The sequence below is a fragment of the Takifugu rubripes genome, chromosome 15 (genome assembly GCF_901000725.2).
Source record: "Takifugu rubripes chromosome 15, fTakRub1.2, whole genome shotgun sequence".
In the NCBI taxonomy this organism is placed as follows: Eukaryota; Metazoa; Chordata; class Actinopteri; order Tetraodontiformes; family Tetraodontidae; genus Takifugu; species Takifugu rubripes.
The window spans coordinates 9,736,037-9,759,728 of record NC_042299.1 but is presented as its reverse complement, the minus strand read 5'-3'; the positions used below and the strand labels follow the sequence as shown (position 1 = coordinate 9,759,728).

Below are 23,692 nucleotides of genomic sequence, written 5' to 3'. Positions count from 1 at the left end.
CTGTGTGCCAATCCGTCAGCTCCCCTTATGTTGATTCTCAGTGAAATATTCCGTGCAGATGGCAGAACCTGCATCATGTTAATTTAATGATCCTGGGGGTGCCGTAAAAGCCCTTACAGCAGGTTTCCCCGGCAAGGCAACCGGGTCCATCTATCCATCTCGTCCAAGGAGGGATCTGATGTCGTAATGAAGTGACTTTGTCTGTTTGCCTGTGTGTCTGCACAGTGTGTGCACGTGTGTTGTATGAATCTAAAGTAATTACTGATTCCCAGCGGGCCACAAGGATGCGTACGTCTCATATTGCATTCATACGGGAATCGGATTTCTGGATCAATGGGAATCAATCAGGGTCATCAGAGATAATAAAATACAACAATAATCCACTAAGCAGTTTGTTTTTTACGATTTCATTTTCGAGGGGCCTCGATTCATAGCCGAGGGGACCTGATTTAGACCATGGCCGGCCATCAGCAGAGGAAGACAGACACCAGATACAATGCACTGCTGCTAATGCATTACTGATGTTGTTACAGTTTCATTTAGCCCTTTTCAAGAAAACATTCATGAAGCAGCCATTGTTAAAAGGGTTCTCTTCCAGCATGTGTGTAGATTCCATTCATGGACAGGTCATGGTCAGTGGCGAGAGGTTGCTATTGTCAAAAATGACAACATCGGGGCTCAGGGTTGAGAAAATATCAAACTCTAGCACATGTGCCAAACTCAGTCCTCGAGGGCCACGATCCTGCTGGGTTTTCTGTCCTACCAGGCTGAAAATGCATTCAGTGGGATAGAAAACCCGGCAGGATCGTGGCCCTCGAGGACTGAATTTGAGTCTAGAGGTTGTAATATACACTGAATGAATCAATGCCTATACAGTATATTACTGTCAGGTGGTTTCCATGAGTTATGACTTGAAAAATTATTCAAAAAAATCCCTCACAGTCTTGAAGCATGTGAAAAATGCCATTATTTACTATTTGAGTGGTGAAATAGAAGTCAGATATGGGTGGTTGTATGATGAATGTTCAGTTTCACTCTTCAAAAACAGCTGCAAATCTGAGTAAAACCCCAAAAAAGTCCCTTGGATGGCTTTTCTCAAACCTGTCCTGGTTCTGTCAAAAACCGTGTGTTCCATTTGTCCGACCAGACAGTTGCTGTTCCCAGCATGCATTTGTTATTTCACAGTTGGCTCCCTATCTGCCACCCACAGCCCCACGTGTGGCCTCAAAATTACCTGCTCTTCCCAACGCTGCCTATTTCCAAACAACAGGTGCCTGTCTCAGAAGTGACTCACAGACACGTGCGTGCACATGTTCACCGGAAAACCTGGTGGATTTGGCTAAATGAAGCCGACACGGCGTGTCAGTATGAGTGCAGATGGTTTGGAGTCTCATCCTACCTGATTGTTGACATAATCCTGATGTTAAGATGCAGCAGGAAAAACATGAAAAGAAAGAAGAAAAAAAACTATTTTTAGTCAAGTGCCTGCTACCATTTTGTGCTCTTTAATGCTTTTCTTTATAGAAAAGAACCTTGCCAGCCTAGCCTAGCTAGCTTGTCCTAATGGCTTGAAGCAATTTTTAAAAAAAGAAAAGAAAAATAGAAATGACAATTGAACAAAAACACCATAGAAAATACAATTCATACGAAAGTGGAACAATCATCAATAGACCAGCAGCATGTAGTGCTGGCCACGGCCACTCTATTAAACACCTTTGTAACACCCAGGAGAGCTTTGTGTGAGCTGGGGAAGTTGTGAGCGTGAGGCAAAAAAACTGTGGTTAAATGTGGCTTCTGGTGATTAGTCAAAACTGTAACTGACACTCCACTGATCTTATCAGTCGAGACAGTGGAGTCACCCTCGCACAATCAATCGTGCATGTTCTGAACGTGCTCATTTGTCTTCCAGGTTGAATGTTGTCTTTAGAGTTGATGATTTTTTTCCATGTTTTATTGACAATTCTCATATTTCTGATGAGACTAAATGACATAACAACAGTATTAGTTTAAGAAATTGACAGGGAAATCTTCCAATTGTGCACGCGGCTGCCAAAGCTTGTCAAAGTATGTGTTTGTGACTGACTTCATGTTTTGTGATTTAAAAGACTACAGCAAAACCTGCACAATAAACTGATTGCCAACATTTGACTCTCACCTTGGTGTAACCGGAGGGTTCTTGGCCATCTGTGATGAGCTCCCGCTCTCCCCTGGGGTTAATCCTCCTGAACCGCCGTCTAGACCGCCGTTGTGAACCCTCTCTCTGCAGAAAACTGTCGTCCCCTTCGCTGCCGTTGTCCACCTGCAATGCAGCGTTAAGACCCAGCTCAGAACAACAGCTCCGGTGGACTGTCCTACCAAAACCTTCAGGTCTGCATGCACAGCTAACACTCTGAACATCCCTTTGTGAGCACGGCTCAGAAAGACTGCGCATAAGTGGTCCGGACTTAACGGTGACTCCGACATCATTCTGATTTATACATTTCTCCCCTGTTGTTAAAGAGTTCTGCTTTGCAGAATCCAAGTTCTGGGTCTTGAGATACGAGTTATCCTGGATTGTGTCTTTTGCTGGCTCCTGGTTGAACATCCAGTTCTTCCAGATCACAGAGAGCCGGTGCCAGTGGAGAACACTCATCCCGACGCGAGGACGCACCCAAAACAAGGCATAAAAGGACGAAACACTGCAGGAGGGCAGATAGAAACACTACAGGAAAACACTTTCACACAATCAATGAACACGGTAGAAGTCCTGCATCCAGAGTATGAAAAAGTTCCAAAATCCTGCGAGATCACAAAAATTAAATCCACTGAGGCAATGAACCAGAGTTCAAACCAAATTTACGAAAGAGACGTCTATGAATTCCCTCTCAGGTACGGTGAAATCCGTCCTTTTCTGTTCAAAACACTTCATCTGCTCAATAGGTAGCTAGCGGACTGACTCACATGCTAACTCGCTTTGCCTCTCGCTCCGTCTGACACGCGCACAGGGCGAGCGCCGAGCCTCCGCTTTCCTCCAGGAAATCGTAAATACACAAATATCCTCAGCAGGCAGACAAGAAAAAAAAAAAAAAAAAAAGCACGCCGCATAGATTCCGGCCATTCAATTAATTCTGCTGTTGCTGCAGCAGGAATTTGTTTTCTTTCTTAACCACTCATGTTAAGTAAGTCAATACTCCTGTTATGTCACTAATGACGGCATTTAGAAAATATTCAAGCTATATTTGCTAACCACGAGAGGAGCCAGTGACTCAAACAGAGGTGGTGGATGAGCATTATCAAGCAACGAGTTTCAGGAATTCCTCTTGGAATTGATTTTCCTTCATTATTAAAAGGAGAAAGTCAAATCGGGAAAAAAGGATTGTGATCGCAGAGTTTCACAAACATATTTCCTCTTTTGAACTTGACCTCTCTGAACTCTGGGCGTGCTGGTGGATGTTCCAAAAGAGAACACTTCTGCCACGGCTCACGCACTCCAGAGACATTGTTTGAAGGGCGAGAGTCGATATCAATGCGCTTATTATGGAAAAGCGTGACTTTGTCCGTTTTAACAGGGACAGCCTGAAGGCCATACACGCAAGACTCCGAAGGGTTAGGGGACGGTCATGCTTCACGGTGGAACCATATGACTCTCTGCATGATGTATACTTGTATGTAATAGACATCACCGCTTCCTATCCTGTGACTCTAAGCTATTGAATAACTCCTGCATTTCTGACAATGTGACCATATTTCCTGTTTCCTCAAGACTTTAAAAAACATGTCCGCTTCTCTGAGAGCATCTCTTTGTCTGCCTGCTAGCATGACTCTCACTGAGCATTTGTTGCCTTATTTACTAATTCCCTATTACTTATTTCTTTTTATTGCTCTCCATCTCCCACACATGTACAAACAGACCCTGTCAGTCTGCGAGTGTCATTCCCGGTCATCCTGTGACTGGAGTCATGACGATAACCACAAATTTAACTCCCGCTACAATCCCCATGGCCCTAATTAGCCGATTGGCATCGTTGCGGTGTGACTAACCCTCTGCTCTTCTGTGTGTGCACTTATAAGAGAAGTTTGTGTGCCTGCTCTGTGTGCATGCACTTCTGATTCCTAAGCTTTATTTCTGTGTCATACCAAAAGTGATGGATTATTACTGCTCATCTGCTCCTATTAATGATTCCCCAGAATGAAAAATGCAGTTAAATCATTATATGAATCCTTTGACCTGAGATTGCTTCAACCTCCTCGTATAATAATATGTAACTGGAATTATCGACGCAGGGATGGTGTTTCATTTATTGCACATCCATTGACAGTGCTGGATAACAGGAACTCCTCAAGGACAGTAAAACACCATGATCGCCCCCTGGTGGTAGGCTGCAATTAAAATTTCAAGAAAGCCTAAAATCCTCCACAATAAAAAAGATTGATTCTGCCTAAAATTCCACACATTTGACCTTTCCTCCCATTATTTGCTCTAGTACACTGAGGTGCAGAGGTGGAACAGAGGAAGATACTGACATTAAAATTACATTAAAATTAAAATTAAAATGACAACAATAAAAGATAGGCCAGCAGCGATCGGCTGGTCTGGGTACTTTCAAAATCTGAATTTCTAAATTATTTTAGTGGAATTTTCTATACAGTACAAAAACAAAATCATATGTTCTTTTATTTTACCACTGGGGAAACATAAGTGCCTTTAAATTGCTGCACTTTTCAGAAGAATCACCAAGCGTGTGAATTGTGTACTTCATATTGTTGTATTTCAGTGGGAAAACTGAGATTCAATCAGGACAAACTGTTTTCCTCAATAAGTCCTCCGATTTGAGTGAACAGAGGGACCTCCTGCTTAAAAACGATAAGCTTTTCATTGTTTTGCCTGCTGCAGTGATGACGGTTACAGAAAAATAACATAAATCTGTCCGGTGAGTGTTTCTAAGAAGTGATGTCTGCAGCTTACCACAATCATTTCTGACGGCTCCAACGTGATGCATTCACAGCCTCGTCTGCCCCCCAGCTGCCTGCCAAAACTGTAAATTGACACAAAACATGCAGTTCCAATTAGTTTTGTCAACAGATTCCATCATAGTTGCATGTTATTTAAGGAGATGTCCTGCTTCTGTGGGAAAGGTATAGCTAATGTGCTAGTATGTAAACTTTTATTTTATCTTTAATAACCTAAATGTTTCCAACAACCTATTTTGCTTTACTGGCAGCACAAGTGCCGCACAACAGAAAGCTTTGTCAGGTTTAGCTGGGGTCTGCTGGGCTGCTGATAAATGGGGTAAAAAGCAGCTGATGCTGCGGCGAGTCCACGTGTCCTGGTTTGTACTTTACCCGTGACAGGAACCACTGCAGAACGTCTCACGTCACATTAACTATGTGCTTAGTGACATATTCGGAAAACAACCTTGTTGTCGGGGTCCTTTCTACCCAATCTGAATGATTTAGATAGAACAGGAAGATAATAAGGATGAAATCATCCACCCAACAGGAGGTGCTTCACTATTTTTTTTCAAAAATAACCAATTCTACTTAATGATTTTAAGAATATCTATAATATAATGAAATACTGCTAAAAAAAAGAAAAAAAAGAAAGCTAGCTACCCAACTGATGTAGGTCTGGAGTCACACAAGGCACAGCGTAGAGCAGTAAAGACAAATAAATAAGTAAATAAACATTGTGACAGATTCCACTGGATCACTCACTATTGGTGGTGACCCCTGTGAACAGAGGTCCCTCTCAGCCTTGGACCAGCTGAAAGCCACAGTTCAGCATTGTTTATGCACTGAAAGAGCGTCTGTTTTTAATCATGGTAGCGTGTTGAGCTGGCCAACATCCCACTAATTTCTCCTCAAGGTCCTCGACACTTCAGATCTAACCCTGGAAACGACCATTTTACCTCTGGTTTGTAATGTTTGGCTCGGCTCATCTTTCTTTTCTGCTCTCAGTAACACCATCATTAGATAAACAGATGCTCGGCCTCTTGAATTGCTGCATTAAAAAAGGTTTGTCTTCATAAGGTGTTCTGATAAAGGAAAGAATAAAGAAAATCTTCTAAAGTGGATGAACATGTGTTCTTCATGCAGACGAATCTCTCGAGAGGCAGAAGAGGAGGCATGAAATGAACGTTTTGGATGGATGGGTGAATATCCGGAGTGAACGGGGTTGGGGGAAAAAAAAGAAACTCTTGGAAACCTGCCTCAGATGAAGTGGTGCCAACATTGCTGCAGATTAAATTTATCTGACACTTTGCTGTCACATGTACTCATTTTCACAGTGGATCCACGTGTCCCGACTCCCAGACGGAGGAGATTCACCTGAGAGCACGTAGTCCACATGATAAACCGCCGCTGCTTATGGTCACACAATTAAGGCTAAAAGGATTACACCCAGATTTCTGCAGGAAAGTTAATTGATAAATGTGCGAAATAATAACGGCTTCCATAAAGTGCACTTATCAGTTCAATTTACAGAGTAAAAGCCATCACTCCTTTGTATTTAATTGTTTTAACTCCTTTTATAAGAGCCAAGGTGCACTTGGATTCTTTTTCTCCAAAATGAGTTGATATAAATTGTTTCCCTCTGTGACTGGACTTCAAGAGCGTCAGCTGCAGAAAGAATTCCCATTTCTGCTTTTCGGTCCTCCATCAGTCAGTTACAACACCTGGTCCAGCAATACGAATTCCCCACATTGTTTCGCAGCCTTGACACTTTGTCACAAAAGGCTCTAATTATACACAAAAGGGACTTTTAACACTCATGCACCAGAGAGTCTTGAGAGTCAATTCTGCATTTCAGAGTAAAAACATCATAACTTTACCAGCACATCTTAAAAAGTGACGTGTGTGGAATGCACACGGCTGGACTGGGACCTTTCTTGGAGCCCTCCGCCCCTGAGGTCAGGGCAACTCTGACACATCCCTCCACACTCCACTGAGGCGAGACGCATGGTCCCTGTCAGCGCCGCAGAAGGCTCGCCGAGCCTGACTTCTCGCCGCGTTCGGGTCTTTTAGCGTGGAGCGCGGCGAGACAGGTTGATGCAAACAGAAGGGATGAGCTTTCTGTTGAAACAGAGCTGGAGGTGTTTGTGTGTGGACCCCAACACGTTTCACCACAGCTCGGCACGTTTCCCCTGACTAATGCAAGAATCAACAGATTTTAGTGAATACCAGTCAAACGTGGTCATGCGTGAGTGTGTGTGCGCACGTGTAGGATTTTCTGGCTGCACTGAGATCTGATATGTTGGTATAGTCGGCTTGTTTCAAGCAGCTTGTGGAAATAATGAGCGAAAGAGACCTTAAACCGCAGTCTGCTGGTTTTACCCAGACAAAAAGGACGTTGGTTTTAAGATGAATGAACATGAGACACTACTGATCATAAAACACAGGCTCATTTGGCCATTTAATGCACCGTGATTAATATTTCTGAAGAAGCGGCGCTCTATCACACTTCAAGTTCATGCAGATATCAGCAATATCTCATGATAACAAAACATGAAAAAAAAACAACCCGAAACTCCCTCATGACAAAAATAGCTGAACTTCCTCTTTTCTTGGGGGGTTGGAAACCCAAAGATCACTTCATCTTCAACACAGGTCTCGAGACGCTGCTGTGATAATCGTGAAAACTTTGCAGGATTGCAGCAGGTGAGGATTTCTGTTTCTGTCTCCTCTCTTACAGAAGCATGCTGGTGGCAGGTTCATGCCCCTGCTCCGGTGACAGCTGTAGGGCCGGTGGCAATAAAGCATGACAACCGACACTAAAGGCCACACACACTCACTTTGTGGTATTTGATTCATCCTCTCTCTCTGGTACTTGGGAAGGATCCATTCCTTTGTTTCAGATATGCAACTGTTCACATCATCATAAATATAAAAAGATCCATGTTAGAACAACAACACAAGGTTGTAAGTGGAGCGGGGTGGCCTTTAAGGTACTAGGAGATCGAAACACTTAAATTGTTTATAGCAACATTGTAAAAGTCAAACCATGCAAAGGTTCTCCACCTGCAGTAAATCTAAATGGAAATGGGGATGAATTCACTTACTTATCCTCATTTGAATATCAGTGAAACAGAGTGTTACGGTCATATCTGTATGTGTCTAAATAAATGAGGCCGACCAAAAGAGCACTGTTGTTTTTCCTTTCCTTTGCTACGTTTGTATAAGTTGCTTCTTGCCATTTAAATAAATATAGAAACTGTGCATTTGAAAAACCTCAAGGTTGATCCCATGAATAAACGTCTTTTTTGTAAGATTCAGAAAACTGTTATGCAATGGCTGACTCTTGACGATACATTGGGGTTCCATTCTAGACTAAATAAGGATTTAATTCCCTTTGAGCACATCACAAAACATTTAATAGGCTGTTCCTTGGCCCACTCCTATCGTTCCTGCTGAAATCTCTCCGGTAGTTCTCCTATAATCCTGTCTGACACACAACAGAGGTGTAAACCTAAAATTGTTCACCTCTTTGCTGAGGTCATTCTGATCCGTCAGCAGTCGCTATTTTTGGACTACGATCAAAGTTCACTTCAAACGTGGAAATCTTGTGATCATGCGCAGTAAAGCCAACAGAAAGTCTGAGAAGATCTGGGATCCCAGTTTTCCATCATAGTCATGAATCCACACTGAAAACGAGACGACTGACTCATGTGGACACGTTACAGACTGAAGGACTCTCCAGCTCTCTGTTCCATAAAACAGACCACCAACGTGCACAACAGGGACTCCGAGGAATGGCGTTATGAGCCGTTCAGGAACACTTCAATTCATTAGCGAAACAAGTGGCCGATTGATGAAGAATGTGAGCCGAGGCCCAGCCAGCTGCTTCACACGCAGGTCAAACATACACAGCTGATGGAGAGATAACTGGCCAGTCACAGCGAAGCATGCAAGATAAACAACCAACCCACTTCAACCTCAAAACAAGGTGGATTCAGGAGTAAATTACATCAATACCCCCAAATTCAAAGCTGGATTGGACCTCAAATGTGATTTCAAGATGAGTCAAATGATGTTTTTCCACACATTTTTTTATTTTTTCCCAATTTGCACATCACAGTTGGTTGTTGCGATGGTGTCGCCACTGAACTGCACAAACAAGCGCAACGTCCTGTAGCTGTGGAGAGACGTCGGCACGGGTTGAGAGGAGCCGCTTAATACATTAACAGACTCGCCATTAATCATCCACAGCTGGTACTGGTCACTTCAGTAACAGTGGCGGCCACAAGCGCAGAAACTGCCACTGTTGGGAGTGTGTTTTCAATAATGGCGCTGATAAAAGCCGTTTGAGATAAGACCCGTCTGAGTCAAACAAATCTGGGAAGGGGTTCAAAAATGTTAATGGCTGCTGAATGCCAACCTGACTCTGGAGTGAATAATATGATACAGACCAGTTTAGTCTAATAAATAACATGTGCTCCTGATATTGTGGCGAATCCAAATTAAGATTTGAACCACATTATTTATATGGTTGCTGCCGTTTCTGCCAATAAGCTAAAGCTTAACCTGCACGGCATCTTTTAAGGTGAAGATAGTTATTGTAAATATGATAATGTGGCCCAGAGGAGCCAGCGCTGTGTTTTCCACTGCTGAGGGGCCCGGCAGTGGTAAGTTATTCTACTAAAGTGCCCCGGGGAGTTTTGGCTGAGGAGTTGGTTACAAGAATGCAGGAAATGAAGCACGCTGGCTTCAAAAAGACGCAGAGGAAGAGAGAGGGAATTTTGAAAAGGTCTTGACTGAATTAGCCTGTAATCACTTACAGTGCATCCGAAGAAATGTCAGAGATTCTCACAAACTTCAAATTAACCGGGAACTGGAATTCTGGAGCTTCGCTTCTTTGTATTCCTTGTAGGTGAAGTATTATCCAGCATATTATCCACAGTGGACAGGAGGGGTGTTAAGCGTTCCAATGAATCCGAGTGTTCAGTAGTCCGGAATAGAAATGAGAAAAAAGAAAGTAGAAGTAGGGAACTGTCAAGCCTTAAAGTTGGTCCTTAAAATGAGGGAGGAGTGCGATTGTGTGCTCCCCTCCCGCTCTACTACGTTCTCTGTCGGCTGGCTCCACAGGAGTGTGCGTGTGTGTGTGAGTGTGCGAGTGTGTGAGTGTGAGTGTATCCTGCTCATTTCCTGCCTGGATGTGCTTTTGGGCTCCAGGCGGGCAGGCTGCTCAGGAACACATGGCCAACCACTGTTCTGCCAGTGGTTCCGCATTCCACAAATACACACACACACACACACAGACGCTGACCCTTTGTGAAGCCCCCCACCCCCAGGCAGTCCAACTCAGTGACATACATTCAACCTCCCCCACACACCCCAACTGTTGACTGACCTACACTGAAATGCAAACACACAGAATCAATAGCGGCTGCCCCGGGGTTATTGATAATTGGCAGTTAATTGGTGTGGTGTGCTGTGAGGTAACACGTAGTTCCACCACATGGGAGGCTTTGATCTGTCCCCTTACCCCACTTTTCTCAGCTCTACAAGCTCACCTTAATTACCCGTCTCATGAAAGGTGTCCAGCATGCCCCTGAATTAGGATACGACACATTTATAATACATCTCAATAACTAATCCGTCGGCAATTTGTTTTGAATGTACTGGCTACTAAATGAGGTATCAATCACCGATCAAATGGTCTATTTCTGGATTTATTGCATATTTTCCTCGTCACACCTGTACTGGATATAAGTTTGATGGCTGAATGTTGGCAGAATGCTCTGAATTTAAGATACTGCCACATCAACCCACTGATTCAGGATTAGATTCCAATCTCTCATGACACAAAACCTGTCATCCTTGTCCTGTGTGCATCATGACAAATCTGACATGAATGGGATCTAAAACCTAACCATGTGGAGGATAAACCACATGTAGCTTCCTGCACTAAAGCATGTGACATGTCACCAGACCTGCTCTTCTGGTCTTCATTTAGCAAGCAACCCCCCCCCCCCCCCCCAAAAAAAATGATTCCAATCATAATAACTGATGAGCTGCTGCTTTTCGGATGTTTCACTGACCAGATTTAAACAACTGCTGCTGTTGCTGTCCTGCTTTTACACCCATTGTGAAGTCTCCTATTGGTAACTACTATTGTGTTAGCCCCGTCTTTAACAGCTCTTATTAATAAATGGTTGAAGTGCTTTAGGTCATAAATATCTCAGAAGGAATGGCATTTATGTTGTGTTTAATCATTAAAAGCAGAAGGTAACTGTCCCCTGTTTTTCTTTCTGGCACGTGGTGCTCCTAAATCCCGTCCAAATCCAACAACAGAGGGTAGCATACAGAGCTGAGGGATGGCTGTGGGCAATTCCTTTCAGAGGATTCGTCCACAGCCATTAATTTCATTGTTTAAACAGGTGCAACTTCTCTTTATAATGATTTTCTGGCAACTCTTTTTTGGCATTACGAGTGATCTCAGGAGGGGGACATGAGAAATGGAGGAATCGCCCCCCAACTCCTCCTTTTCTGGACTAACGAGGACACAAATGTTCTCCCCTGCCAAGATATGCAGAGACCAATAATGTGTTAAAGAGACAAACTGGATGAAGCAGTTACTGAAGGAACAGGTATTAGAGACAAATATTGGAATGAATAGTCTCTATTAGTTGCAAGTAACAGTGGTATAAATTTTTAAAGCACTCTCAACGATTAGCCTTCTAAGCTTAGCAACCTTTACTTTGGACCTTTTAGTGCTCCAGTGATCCTTGTGGAGCTTTCAGGGCTCATTTGATTTTACTGCCATGTTTCCAGCCATTTTATGAAGCTTCTGAAGGTCTCTGAGAGCAACCTGACATTAGATTTTCACATATTTAGGATTGATTAAGCTCCTTGAATGTTCCTTAACAAAAATGTACTGATATTAGATTCCGACAGAATAAAACAACACCTCTCAAGTCTTTCTTCCCATAAATTGCAGCTTTCTCTGTGGGTGTTCCATCAACTGTTACTTACCAGCATCTTGCCAAGTACATGTGCTCCTTGACAAAGACTGATCCTGAGAGGAGGATGTACCAACATGTAGCGATGCTGTCTGGGCTGAAACACAGTACAAAACCACAAGTATTGACTCACTAAGGCACAAATCACTGAATCTTTTAGCCAACATATAAAAGCTACTGGAATGCTTTTTGAATGAAAAGTTTCAAAAAGAGATTTCCTTTCATGCCACCTGCTAAATCTTAAATGGCATCTTAAATCACATGATGTGTGTCTTTTCAGTACAGTTATAGGTTGTATTACATGTTAATAGTAATAAAATATGCCATCAGTAACTGATGATCTATAAATAGTGACTTGAACTCCTTCCTCTACATACTGTAACATTAAAGCTCGATCATAAAAGGTTTGGATCAATTACAAAATCAATAACAGTGTTGAAAAACAGATCAACTGCCTGCAACCTGCGAGTTTTTGCACTTACTAGAAGAGGATGTGGTTGGCACCGTGTCGCTCATACCTAGCGGAGGTACACATTGACCTGAGACAGAGGGGCAAACACAAGATCCTTTAACACCAGCTGGACTCTTCATGCACTTTTACCTCTCACGGTCTATCGCCTTCAACCACCAGAACTACTCAATGATGTCAAAAAAAAATGAAAATGAAGCAACATCCAAGTTCTGTAAAATATTTTGGAAAAAATGAGAGGGAGGGTTCATTGACTCACCTTAGCTGGTGTTCTCGAAGGTGCGAGAGGACGTCCATGTGATACAGGTGACAGTAAATCGTGTGCAGGTCCTGGATGACAGAAAAAGTCACATCAGTTTTATATATGACCAAAAAAAATGAGAGCCCACTCACAACAAAAGGAAAACAGTGAGCTTGAAATCTTTCACAAATATTCCCTGCAACTTCCCACAATGCACGTATGCCAAGGCCTCAGAATACGCTGTTTACAGTTGGAAGAGAAGAAAAAGCTTTTAAGAGGCGGGCTCATTGTTTACAGTGTGTGGAATGCGTTAGCGGTGAGTAAATCGAGCCGTGACACTTTGACTAAGCCTGTCAGGCTGCCCTAAACACTGCCTGTCAAACTGACGGCACTGAAGCCAGACAGGCAGTGAAACAAGCACAGATAGATCCACTCACAACCTTAAAATAGTCCTCTATCAGAACCAGCTGTCAAAACATTAAGAAGCTGACTACAACGTGTGTGTGTGTGTGTGTGTGTGCGCGAGTGTGCGTGCATGGCTGTGTGTGTGTGTACGCTGGGGAGGGCTCTGGAGGATGGAGCTAACAAAGAGGCTACTGATGCTACTGCTTCAAACAGGTGGGTCGCAACTAACGCTAGTATAAATAGAACGGTTACACACTCCTGTGAAAGCCGTTGCCTTGGAGTTCAGCATTAAACTACAATGACCTGGATGGCTGAGAGCCTATACCAACACGCCAAAGAAGGAATAATAACTGATCCTCTGGAAAATCATTTGGGGCTGGATGTTGCAACTGTTCCCAGTCTGTAATCACGCCGCAATCTGGGTTTAATGGCTACAACCGTTTAAAAAATCGGGAATGACTCATGAAACTCAAACAGAACTCACTGAAACGGCCTCAAAAGAAAGAGAACAAGACCAAGCAACTGCCTGAACATCTACCCAGACAGCGCTTGATGCGGGCCGCTGCTCATCAGAAAGAGCTGTGAAATCTGCGTACGCATTCCGAGGCAGAGACGCTGAAGCGGGCTGGCATGAAAGATTCTGGCCCGCACCACCCAGGATGTCGAACTGTATTGACACAGATCACGTTGTGGTTAACTGGGTTAGCGAGCTGCTGCAAACTGCTGCAGTGAGCAGTCCTGTCATGCTGCTGAGCGAGCACGTGCATATGTGCACGTACAATAAGGCCGCAGTGGTGTTGGCACATACAGACCCGAGGCATCTGCAGCAGCCGATAATGTAAAGGAGGTTATATGAAATACCTGAGTCAACAGGACATGACGATAACGAGCATTTCGCCAATGGGGGAAGATACAGAAATTGACCTGTGTGACAGGAAGAAGACGAGGGAATTCCCCAAATCAGCATGTCACCCAAATAAACTCACCATCACGCTGTTTGTCACGATCCATTATTGTAACTACCACTCCTGCTTTTATTACAACTATTAGAACTGCTACAAACCAGGCACGGAGTGTGTAAAGCCGTGCCTGGTTCATGCATCGATTGGCCTCCAGCAGGTGATCAATACACCCAGACAGACATGACAGGATGTCCGAGAAGCAGATCTCTGCTTTAGCGTTCCAAGTGGTGGTCTCCCAGAGAGAGGAGGGTAATACGATCGCTACGACGACCGCGCCACTCGCTCTGCGATGCCTAACGACGCCCCTTGGACTTGAACGGAGGGTGTGGTGGCCTTCACGAAAGGATTCAACATCTTTTACGGCCCCAGTTTTGGGTTGTTTAGGAAAATCTAGCGTCACTGTAATAGAATTTCCAAAGAAAGATGATTCTGCTATTGAAATCATGCCCTTTATTTTACCATTCCCGAGCCCACCTGCATGTAATTGTCCCAGTGCCCCCCCCCCCACAGGACGGTGCTGAGCTTGTGACCTTCGGCCTGTCCTCCCTGGAGGCTCGTATGGTGACCCATTGACCCCATCTGTGATTAGAGCATCATAACCTCCAGAGGCATCCATTAACTCGCCACCAGCTGAGGCACCAACATTTAGAGTGAAACCAGTTCACTATAGTAAATAGCGGAATAACCCTTTAGAATTCCCATTGATAAGTGCAAGTATCACAGCCAAAAAAAACCAAATTTGCCAAAGCGGCAGTCATGGGTTCTCCGACTGAACTGGCTTAAAAAAAACGCGAGCAGAATTTAAATTTAGCTTCTACCCTCAAGAGTAATAAGGTCGTTTTGAGGTGGTATTAAAAAGTCAACTCTTTGAAAATAACTGAATCAGCCCCTTTACAGGACGAGAATAATCGTAAAACAAATAAACTGCTGTGTGTGTGGCGAGACGGCGCGAGTGTGTGCGACACGGTGCTGCTGCCACCTTCAGGCAGAATGTCGAACGTTAAGAAATGATGAAAATATAGTTTAAGTATGTGCCTGTTTATATTCAAAGCACATAAAAAAAAATAAAGTGAGAAAAAGAAGAGTGAAAAAGAGATGTGAGAACAGTTTCCACACGTGACCAGACCACAGAGGGCGACTCGGAGCATCACGGGGGAAGTTTATGCATGACAAGGAGCGTGCATGTGTGTGGCTGGGTCCGCTTCTCCTAAATCACACGGGGCAGCAGAGAAACTCCTCAGACAAAAGCGGCTTGTTGCCGGACAGAAGCCGCTGTCCTTCCCACAACATTTCGCCCTTTCCCATCAAGAGGCGGCCCACTGACCCAGCACTGGGGGGCGACGTCAATGCGCTCCTACACAAGCGTATAAGAAAAAAAACAATCCTCGAGCAGGAGGACGACTTGGGTCTTTATGGCGTTGCTCAACACCTCTGGTTTCTAAAATAGCCGTTTCAGAAGGGAAGGGGTCAGCTTCAGTTTCTCTGCGTTTCACATCAGCCTCCAGCAGAACGGACACACGCACCGATGCTGTGGATATTCAACACAACATATATATAACACAACATAACAAACGTACGGGCCCACACGGTGCCTGCAGTGATAGCATTTAACGCTTCAATTACAGGACTGAGGAGCCTCTCCGTCAGCCTTAGGCTCTGTGGTTATGCCTTTAAAAAAAAAGGAAGTCCTAAATGGGCTAACAATGACTATAATAAGATGATATATAATAAGACAAGTTCTTCACAGTGGGAGATTATTAAGAGGCGCTTTAGATGCAAAAACTACAGCTGTCGAATGATAGTCAAATTCCAAAGGATCCCTGTGTTTATTCACATGCGGCGGTGCAGATATAAATGTGAGGGAGATTAAAGGTAGAAGAGTTGGAAAATAGCGTTGAGCGTTATGCAGTCCATACCCTTTTAGAGGGAATGCATCTGGTCTCCGCGGCAACAGTCAACAAGCCAAGAAGCAAAAGGCCTTAGCTTCCCCCTTTGGTTAAGTTGAGTCACATTTAAACCAGATTTAAAGGGAAAAACATAGCTGGAGTGGTGCCAGAGAGCCCTCTAATGGCCCGGTGGCCCTCCAGGAAATGCAAAGAAGCTCGGCATCAGGCAGGACTTCAGCTGTAATGTTTATGAGGTCGGGTATAATCCTGCGGTATCGCCGCTCTTGACAGGATCATTAACCACACAACATGGAAGCTTAACGCCAGGGCCCTATCTCCGCCCGCGTTACCTCTGTCGGGGTTTCAGATGCATTTACAGCACTTAAAGCCCAACTGATGCTCACAGCTGAGCCTCGGTTCCACTTAACAAAGGGATCGAGCACAAGGCGAAGGCTGCTCGTGCAGAAGGCTTGATTTATTTGTTTATTTGCAAGCTTTTACCACGTCGTTATCCCGCACAAATCTGATCAGACTGCAAAATGTGGGCGGCACTCAGAAGCTGCACGGGGAAACAAACAGTGCAAATCCTGGATCCGTAGAGTTTCCACAACGAGGAGCGAGCTTCGTAAAATCAAAAAACAGGCTGGTGACGACAGTCGTGATGCTGCTGGGGGGGGGGGGGGGGGGGGGCATGGAAAGAGGGAAAAATCAGAGGCAGAGTAGGGGGGGAGGCGTCAGACTGATCCAGATGAAGATATTTATAGTCCACTTATGAAAATCATCAGCAAAATGGGTGAAATTGTAGGAAACGGCAGCACGAAAGAGTAAAACCCAGAAAGTTTGACTTGACTGTGCAGAGGTGCGTCACACGGTCCCCCAAACTGAAGCCTTCCTACTTAAATCTAGTTTTCACTGCACTGTGCAGCAGAAAGTTCACTCTCTCCCTCTGATTTTCTGACTCCTGCTTCTTTTCTTCTGAGGGTGATGGGCTCAGAAAGCAGCGCAGCCGTTGCCCTCGATCCGCCAGCCAAACCAAACAGAACATGCGCCGTGTGTTGCTGTGCCACACGCACAAATGGAAAATCTGACCCTCCGCGTAATCCTAGCTGCACTTTTTATTTTTTCTCCTCCTTTTTTTTCCCCTAAAAATGAAAAAGGTAAAAAAAAAAAAGGCGAGCATAGGAAGCTCCTGTCTGCAGCGTTTATTCTTACCATCGCGACACTAAACATCCCTACGAGGACGTCGGGGGAATAAAACTCAAACCTTCACATCAGAAAAACAAGCTGCATCTGCTTCAGCCGTCTCACTGACCCAGATTTTGTAAACTGGTTGTAATGGTTGGCCCGAAATTCTTGCATCTTTTACCCTGCGACGCTTCAGAAGACGCTCGTGCTGCTAAATTTAGGCCGCAGAAACAGCAAAAAGGAGTATTAATGAGTAGTGTAGCTAAACTGCGGCTGCTCCGGCACACACCCACAGGCAGGCTGTCAGCTGGCCAAACTACCCAACACGGATATCTGTTCAGGCAAGCACCTTCTCCTTCCCTCGCACTCTGCAGACAAGGAAAGTAACCCCACGCAGCAATGGGAGAAATGTACCCGCGTTTCCTGGTTTAAAACAGAACCAAATTTCATTACACGTTTCCCGACATAACAGGTAAGAGATGTCCGGGGTAAAGGAAATGAGGAAGTTGTAAAAGCTGCTGTCTGCGAGCAGCAACATTTTTTCTTTAAACAGATTTAAAAGTCCTAAACTTGCCCGTACTCTGACTCCCATTGCTGGTGTTAACATGAGCACGGACGTGAGCATGTACGCGAACATGCAGCGACACTCATCCTGTAATGTGGATGTGTTTGCACAGGAAATGTCGCGATGAATCAACAGCGGAAGCTAACACACCGTGTCGGAACTCAGGTTGCCCAACAGATAACAGCGATCTTACACCGACACGCCAGCTTTTACTGCCTTCAGGAAGCGGCCAGGGTCGGTTCTACTGAGAGGAGGGTCCAGTGCGTCGGCAGCTACAGCTAGCACGTTAGCACCAACGTGTGTTGAAAGAATTAGCCAGACAGCTGCTCCTGAAAATGCTAGCTACAGGTTTGCCTCTTTGGAAATGAAGCATATTCACGCACGGGGTCAGAAAGGATGAGATTTGGCATGTGCACGTGTTTGTTTGAATGAACCATCCTTGACCTCAGTGACCTTAAATCTTGATTTGTTTACCATGTTCAGATCTGTCAGAGATACATTGTATCTCTCACGCCAGCCACAATCATCCGTCCTACGGCGCCGCTGAGGTGGAGCTGAAGGTTATGAGCGTGTAAACCCTGAAGAGAGACGCTCAGTAACCTGAATAGGGCGCAGCAGGCCGAGCTGAATGAGCTAATGTATTCCTTCTGCTTTCTCAATCGCCACGTTTGAATGGATGTTTCAATGCAACTGTGCCGTCAGAACAGGCGGGAATCACATTCCCGGCATTCTAGAGGTGGACGCTCCGCATTCCTTTCAAACTTCTCGGTAAAAGGAGGCGACTGAACGACTCGCCGTCTGATTCAGAGAACAATGAGGAAGAATTTCCTGAACCTTGTTTTCCAACAGGCAGCTGGGTTCTCGCTGTAGAGAATCCGGGCAATGCCGCCTTGCGTCATTCCTCACATTTCTGGGACTCCGCGGGCAAAACAGAAGAGGCAGGTAGCAGCCGAAAACAAGAAACCGCACGGGATGTTTTCCAGGATGCATCTCCTCGTGTCTCGGTGGTGCCGGGTTACTGGAATCCCACCGCTAGGGACTCCAGCCCGGCCTCTGAGGGATTTTTACTGAGCAGATCTTAACCGTGCACGCCGCCCGTCGTTGCACGGCGAGAACATGTTTTATTGCTGTGACAAGAAACAACAGTATTCGAACCCTTCGGAGACAATAAATCACGTCAGCCAGACGTTGAAGTGGCTCCTTCACATTTTGTGGAGCTTCCTGAATTCAGCGAGAGCAGCCCTCAACGTTGGGAGCGTTAACGGATGCACTTTATGGGATAAAATGGCTCTCTCCACACAGGTTCTGCCTTGGGGAGTAAGATTTGGGCAGAACATGACGGGATTTAGAGGAGGACTTCAGTTTCACGGGAGGAGGATTTCAGCAGCGCCCAGCTCTCCTTTTACCGGAGCTTTTGGTCCAATTCCAACATCATGTTATTAATTGACAAGCCACAAAAACAATTCCCTGCAGGACGGCGCGCATTGATACTTCCTCATTCACATGAGATAGCCTTGAGGAAATGCAAACGATCCGCTCGAAATGTCCCAGTAAACCCGTTGCTGGCTGACTAAACTATGCGAGCCGAGTCCACCTGTAGCCTCGGTCCACATTCCCAGCACACGGAGCAGGTCAGAGCTGACTAGATCTGTCTGCTCACGCCTGCCGACAGGCGTGGAATGCAGCTGTGCATGCTATAATCACACAAACGGGGGGTGCGTGTGGCGTGGACGCACACTGGGAAGCGCAGGTAGCTGACGGAACCCATGTCGACGGGGACTTTTAGAACTTAAATTAAAAAAGGTAGCTTTGCTTGATCGGGGAGGGTTCAGCGCTGGTCCACCCACACGCAGGCTGCCGTACCCGTTTCTTTGATCAAAAATAAACACAAATATGATGGAGTTCATGTTCCTTCACTTTCTTTCAATGGCTGCAGTGGCAGCCAGCTTAAACCCACGGTGCCGGGGCATCATTTCCTCCGTAGGTACTAATCTGCTGTAATATACGCTTGTTTCTAAAGGAAGTGTTATTTAAACAACATCCTGGACGTCAGAGTGGTTGATGGTTACCAGTCACGATACCGGACAAGCTTTGCTTTCCCAAAACAAACCGGTGCCGTCTGCGCTCTGCCGCCACCATCTTCCCATCTGAAGCTTTCGCTGGATTCCTCTGTGCGGCAGATTCACCGACGCTCAACTCAAAAGCGCCGCCCCTCCCTCCGATCCCAGGGATCATCGCCCCACTGTTTGGACGAAGAGTCCCGTTTCCCCGTCCCCGTCCCGCTCCCGGCCCATCTCATTCCTTTCGCTCCGTTCCGCCGCTCTGATTAGACGTTAGGCTACCATGCAAATTTCCGGCCTATGAGAAAAGCAAAGAGGATGCCGGTGTGACAGGAAGTGTCATCAGGTCTGTTTCAGACGAACAGCTGCCGGGCCCACAACTCCGCCAACGGTTTAAAACCCAATGCTGAAATAGTCTTGAGCAGGAACCAAAACGCTGCTCTAGACACACACCGCTTGCGTGCATTTGATTGTACGTGAAACGTTAACTTAAGTTACCCCTCGGGCCGGCCAAACGAGGGTGAGGGCGTCCGACTGGTTCTGAGCTTGCACGTGAATGAACACACAGCTTTGCCCTCTCTTACTCCAGCTGCACGCTAATGCTGCAGGAGCCCGGCGGAGTGGACAGTGTTAAACAGAAATCAGCGGTGTTGTGCGACGCCCCATGTGCTCGACATCAACACCATCCACACAAAAGAACCCGGAATGTCTCCCACGACAAAGGTCCCCTCATGGTGGTTCCACCATCATTGTGATCAACATCTGCTTCCTCCACAGTTTCAGGACGCATCTAAGTAAATCCTGCGCCGGATCGTATGTAAAAAGCAATAAATATATGGCTGCGTCAGCACAGAGGGAGCTCACACACACTCACACCGATACCGACCACACACTGGTCAGCTGAGCGGCTCCAAAGCAGCCATTCAGCACTTACGTCTGTGTTACTATGTGGCTTCGTGACGGCTGGAATTCCCATAAATGTCCGGACTGTATCGGAGCAGCCCAAACCATAAATCACCGGGCACAAATTCCCGTCTGTCCGCAGGGCGCTTGGGAAAGGTGGGCAGAGGAGGCAAGAAGCTTAGGTGGCAACCCCAGGAAAGTGGGAAAACTTGACGAGGCATAAAACCTGTGGCCGGAGAGATCAGGGACGTGCACGGAAGCCGTGCACCTACACCGCGTTTGCATTTTCACAGAGAAGAAAGCACAGATGAGGACGGACTTTGTCTATTTCAGTACAAATCCACAAAATCCCCCACCGTTCGACAGCATCACGGCCGAATTTAAAGCTTCATTTTTAGGTGGGGTTTGGTACAAGCACACCCACAATGACTCAACAAAATGTATTTTTTATGAATCAACGCCGCGGTGGTGAATCTAGCCGTTCTCTCCGCGGTCTGACGCCGACATAAAACCGTGAGTAACGGCGTCCGGACCCAATGTGTCGTTGTTGTGGCCATCCAAAGTTTGCCAACGTCGTCCCGTACAAACACGGGATCAGCTAGCGTGGCGTGACTAAGCCTGCGGCTGTTTATGTACTGTGTCTTCATATTACTACATCCTGTTTAAATGAATCAGAATCATAAATGATTCATTGGTGGTAGCTGCAGACCACAGCGAGCATTGATTGGATTACTATCGAAACCAGACAGTGATTTAATGGCACCTCCTTTAGTTCTTATTTGCACATATAAGGTGTCTTTTAATGGCTGATGGCAAAGGGCTGGTTAGTAATTATTATTAGTAGTAATATATCACGAATAGCAATGGTGGCTACTAGGAAGAACTGCGTGGAAAAGCTCAGAATTCAGGTCTAATGAGGCTGGATTCTGATTTTAAAGGAGAGAGAAGGCTCTGTATCCATGAAAACAATTGAAAAGAGGACGCATTTGCATGGGTTCAACTAAATTTAGCTCCGTTCATCAAAGCGCTACCTGTCATATGCCCGATTGCCAGATAACACGTCTACTTCACAGGCACGCAGTTTATTTGTGGACTAAACACACTTATTATGGTGTGTTGGAGGGTGCACAAAAGCCCTCTATGAAAGTGTGAAAGGGGCTTTCTACCAACCATGCTGCCACAAACAAACAGAGGATCATCCATTAAAAAGGTGCCTTTTGAATGGCATCGAGGCTGGGTGGAGGGTTTTTTAACCCCCCTTCCTCTGTATTTTGGCACCCTGATCGTGCTTTGAGAAGTGCTCACTCCAAAACCAGCAGCAGCAACCGAATGGGGAAGGGAGCTGGACGGGGCCGAGCTATTTTGGGGGCAGAAAACGTAAGTGAAGCAATGACAAACCAGCTGTGTTTCCACGGCCTCGCGACTGGGAGGAGGCAGAGGAGAGAAGAGAAAGTTGCAGTGATTCAATTTAAACTGCCCTGATTCAAACTGGAGTTTATACAAACCATTTCCTTCGGGTTAAACACGCACCTCATGATGGGGAGCTGAGATGTGCATGTGCTCTTCTGGCTGGAGACAATGTGGTGCACAAATAAAGAGAGATTTCTCCCAAATGCAAACATGTCAACCACCAAAGTGTGTGCATGTGTGTGTGTGTGTGTTCAGACATGTAAGTCTCAAAGGACTTATTAATTCAACACATATGAAATCGTGTCCATATGCGTCATGCACAGACGGAAATCCATCTAACCTGCTAACTAATTATCCTCATTGGGGTGGCACACTGTTCACTGAGCGGTGCCCAGTGTGTAATAATCAGCATGTGACTGCACGGAAAACTCCCAAATCAAATCATTTTAACCACAAACAGCTTGTTGTTAAGTGGTTTCAGGTCAGACTTCGCTGGCCTAAGTGTGTTTTTGCGTCAGAGAGGTGAAGCAACAGCTTCTGGCTAACATTAGCAAGGTAACGCTAATTAAAAGACACGATAGATTTGTTTACCTCCGCTGTCCGCAGGGAGGGCGGTTTCTTCAAGGCCAGTTTGAAAGAAGTTTCCGTGGCTCCAGTCATTTTCATAACTTCGGCTCAAATCCAGACACACTCAAGAAAAACCCCGTTTTAGCGTCTCCGGGTCTCCCTTCAACTGAACAACCTTACGTCCCCGTAGGTACTGTCATCCCAGAGCCGAACAAGGAGGTGGATGGCGTAAACTCTGAAGGGGCTTCTTCTTCTCCTCCTCCTCCAGTGGAGAAACAAAAACACAAAACAACTCAACTCTGAACTACTGCGTGTTTAAAAAGGCGTTGGCAGGACTAACTTCTGACAGAAGTGCGCGACGGTTAGAAATATGTACATTTTAAGTGAAGAAAATCCACCTCAGTAGCGAGGATCCGTCAGATCCAGGAGTTCAGATTTAGTCCCTCCTCTGAATGTGGCGAGTTGACGACATCTGTCTGACCGGAGACGGTGATGCATTGAAGGACTGTCGGAAATATCGCCGCTTGTGGCAGGACTAACCTTTGAACAAACGCAATATGACTGTTTTGAATTAAATATCGAGTAGTCTAGCCCATTTGAAACTAAAATTGCCACACCCAAGGGGTTCAGCATAATGAGATGCTACAGCTATACAATCGTTTATTTTATTTTTTTGCGCTGTAATTTCATTACAGGAGTGTACAGCGATTTAATTTAAAGAATTATTATTTAAATAAAAGTACACAGACTGGTCTTCCGTATAAAAAAAAATCCTATCAACAGTTTGGGTGACAAAAAAGGACCTAAATAGAGCAGCTCACTTACGACGTCATGTGCTCCAGTTTTCGTTGGGTTTTGAACGCCACGTTTAAATGAGCTTTAAACTCACCACGGAGTTTCTGTAACTTATAATCATATTTTATGGAAATACGTGGGAAATTTAAGACTCCTTGGACGGTGCTGACTGCTTCCGATGTATTTGCTTTCGCCAGGGACGCCACTTCCTTTATTGCATAACTGCGGCGTGTTTGCTCATTGTCTTACCTACCGTGCTGCGTTCACGGTAGGGTGGAGTCAGGCAGCGCCGGTGAATTAAAGTAAAG

The 23,692-nt window shown here is 45.4% G+C and overlaps 1 protein-coding gene across 4 annotated transcripts in view; it reads right to left on the bottom strand.

Moving 5' to 3' along the window:
• The window catches only part of rapgef6 (Rap guanine nucleotide exchange factor (GEF) 6), a 63,774-nt gene extending 40,158 nt beyond the window's left edge, over nt 1-23,616 (bottom strand). The window contains exons 1-8 of one of the 4 annotated variants that reach the window (XM_011611331.2): nt 23,415-23,615; nt 22,614-23,129; nt 12,665-12,735; nt 12,419-12,475; nt 11,950-12,033; nt 4,946-5,015; nt 2,156-2,299; nt 1,400-1,417 (exon numbers count right to left, since the gene is read on the bottom strand). In XM_011611331.2, the coding sequence (XP_011609633.2) occupies nt 1,400-1,417; nt 2,156-2,299; nt 4,946-5,015; nt 11,950-12,033; nt 12,419-12,475; nt 12,665-12,735; nt 22,614-22,688 (519 nt within the window). In that variant the 5' untranslated portion in view covers nt 22,689-23,129; nt 23,415-23,615. Of the gene's footprint in view, nt 1-1,399; nt 1,418-2,155; nt 2,300-4,945; nt 5,016-9,752; nt 10,104-11,949; nt 12,034-12,418; nt 12,476-12,664; nt 12,736-22,613; nt 23,130-23,414 lie in introns of those variants that run through there. The other 3 variants (XM_011611334.2, XM_011611336.2, XM_029848751.1) reach the window with 3 other exon arrangements.
• Nucleotides 23,617-23,692: the final 76 nt, after the last annotated feature.